At 33.1% G+C, this 3,037-nt stretch overlaps 1 protein-coding gene across 7 annotated transcripts in view; it reads right to left on the bottom strand.

The window, feature by feature from the left end:
* Nucleotides 1-3,037, bottom strand: part of LOC108917527 (AMP deaminase 2) — a 74,968-nt gene continuing 71,931 nt past the window's right edge. For all 7 annotated transcript variants that reach the window (XM_018724161.2, XM_018724163.2, XM_018724166.2 and 4 more), the window contains one exon: nt 1-1,313. In XM_018724161.2, the coding sequence (XP_018579677.1) occupies nt 446-1,313 (868 nt within the window). In that variant the 3' untranslated portion in view covers nt 1-445. The remainder of the gene's footprint in view (nt 1,314-3,037) is intronic.

Genomic DNA, 3,037 nt, shown 5'->3' with positions numbered 1-3,037 from the left:
TTTGCTGCAATAATTTATTATTTAGTAACTACATTATAATCAGAAGTACATTTGGTCATTACATCAAAATAAACCTAGTAGACAACTACATATTGTATGAATTTCATCGATAACATCATATTATCACCAATAATACGAACTGATTTCACACAGTTCGACAAAATCTAAAAATATATAAAAAACACTATAAAAAATATATAAAGTTGTTTGGAAATCAATATTTAAAATGAAAAATATATTTTACAAACATTAAGGCTTTATTACATCACAATCCTAATAGTCTCTCACGAACCATATGTGAGAAATAAAACTTCAACTAAAGAAAATCCTTAAAAACTACGTTCCTATATTGACACATGTACAGTAATATATAGTACAATTGATCTATATCTGTTAATTTATTCTTACAACTAAAAAATCAGCCATTAAAGATGAAGATAAATATTTATTCTTTGCCTTCCATTTTCCCGTGGTTCCTGAAGATGTTGGACAATTCGTCGATGAGAGTTTCATACCGAAAAGCGACTCTAATGTCTGGCACATTGGTTCTAGCGATATCGTTACCGGCTACTCCTTCCTTCGTATAGTTAGGACCCAGCCAATACTGCTTGCTCTTATGAGGAAAGCCAGACATGAGCACGCTGTTTCTAGCCAGTTCACACATGTCGCAACTGGAAAGCTTCCACACTTGAGCGGCGATGCTGTACTCTTCCATCAGGGGCTCCTTGGTGAAGTGGAATTGCAAGGGGTCATCAGTAGACAAAGAAACGACCAGTCCTCTTGCCAAATACTCCGGCAAAGGATTGCGATGGTAGTTCAAGAAGAGACTGTTGTTAGACAATGGACTCATAGCTATGCCTATCTGGGCCAAGTAGTAAAGGTACTGCAACACTGGAACTTTCCTCAGCAGCAAACCATGTGATATGTTTTCAGACAACATGTACCCACAGACCAAATGCTGAACAGGTCCAGCTTCTCCACAATGAGGCCTTAGAACGAAGGGATGCAGACCTTTCTCGTTTCTAAAGTGATTCAAGACGCACAGGTTGGCGTACATGTAGTAGAGATAGTAGGCGTAGTTGGGATTATCATCGTCTGTCCACTCGTCGGGAGTGGGGGTATCCTTGTTGAAGAAAGGATTCTTCTCTGGTTTGCTCTCGTCGTCCACGGAGTCGAAACCGATGACGTACTGAAGGAACTTGTGGAGCTCAGGGTGGGAGGTCGGTTTGACAGTTACCTCGAATAGTGGTAGGAAGATATTGTCGATTACCTCTTGGTACCTATTTAGAACTTTGTTTAACTTGAAGATGTCGCTGAAACAGAAAATGAAATTATATAACAAAGAACGATTCCATGAAAATGAATCAATATCTAGTAATGCAGTGTTATTTTCATTAAAACATTTGAATATATATAAGGGAGGAAAGTTTTTAAAAAATGTAATAAATAATAAAAATAGATATCAAAATTAATTCTAGTGATATTACTAATTAGTATCAGTGATTTTTGGAGTTTTTGGGAACTTGGTTCATTGTAAATAAAGTAACCATTTTTTATAGTTCCGCTCTTGATCCAGAGCTTTATCAACATTTTATTTTTTCATATTTAGTTTAATAAAATGTTTAACTTAATTTTAAGGAATGGAATCAAAAATACTTCATACACTGTAAAAAAATTTCACTCAAATTTCACTCAATTTTGCTCAGTAATGTATCAATTTTTGTCCACACCTGATTGAGTGAAATTTTCACTCTATTAGTATGAATACAGCTGAGTGAAACTATTGCATCAAAAATCGAGTGTTTTACTCAAATCCTAGTAACTGCTAACTATCAATTGAGTGACTTTTGACTCTGAGTGTATAAACCAATTTAGACTTGACTTTTTCTCTAGTATGATTTAAATTTAACTATTATTGAGTCAGTTTTACTCAGACTTGATTTTTAATTAACTAAATATTGAGTGCAAGAATAAATCATTCATAAATGACTAATTAGGATATACAGTGTTGAAATTAATTAGACGTTATACAGTGTGTTCTGCAAATGATGAACGTTCAAATTAGGAGAGATATTGTAAAAATAATGCGTCAAATCTACATTTTGATAGTACATATTAACCCTTGAAGTTAAGCGATAAAAATCGGTATTTTGTAATAACTTTTTTGTGATTTATTAAATTTGTATATTTTTTGAGTAAAAACCATGTTATTTAAAATTAGGTCTACTAATGTGTACAATTTACTTAATAAATGCTTCCATTATAACGTTTGTAGTAGTTTTGCACCACTTTATATTTTCTTGAAATTTTAATTTAAATATTGTCATAAACTACTAAACAGTCATGGTGGTTTCAACACAGAGACAATAATTTAGGTCTCGATTGATTCACTGATCGGATAAATAAATTGCCATAACCTATATTGTACGTTATAAATACGTAATTATAGATAGCAGTTTAACTATCCGTTTATTTAATCAAATATTAATCGAGACTAAATAATATTGTCTTTAATTATTGTAATTAAATCACTGCTTTTAAATATAATTTTCACTAGAATAACCAGATAAACCGATACTTGTCCGACTCCAAAGCACACCATACGCCATACTGCCATCCACCACGCCACGGTTACGAGATAACTTAATGGCACGATGGGAACAGACAAAGACGGTGCATCTGGATATGAAAAAGGGTGGGATCGAACAACAGTGGCGCGTACAGAGGTAAAATGTAGTACATATGTGGAATTTAGGAAACAAATTGGATTTATAATAAATTACATTTAAAATAAATAGTTTATGAGAATAAAGGAATTTTTGTAGGAACAAAGGTGCCAGACCTGAACTGATCTCCTCGTCCCTTCATAATGTATAAAGAAATTATTCAATTTGTAAAACCCTTAAAAGCGTACTTCATTGGTTCCCTTGACAGGCAATGATTTATTACTTTGCATCGAATATGATCCTACTATAGGTACTTTATTATAATTTAAAACTCAGAGGTTATAGAAAACATCGCATATATCCCTGGATAT

The sequence above is a fragment of the Anoplophora glabripennis genome, unplaced genomic scaffold, assembly GCF_000390285.2.
Source record: "Anoplophora glabripennis isolate ALB-LARVAE unplaced genomic scaffold, Agla_2.0 scaffold57, whole genome shotgun sequence".
In the NCBI taxonomy this organism is placed as follows: Eukaryota; Metazoa; Arthropoda; class Insecta; order Coleoptera; family Cerambycidae; genus Anoplophora; species Anoplophora glabripennis.
This window is presented reverse-complemented; position numbering and strand designations above follow the sequence as displayed.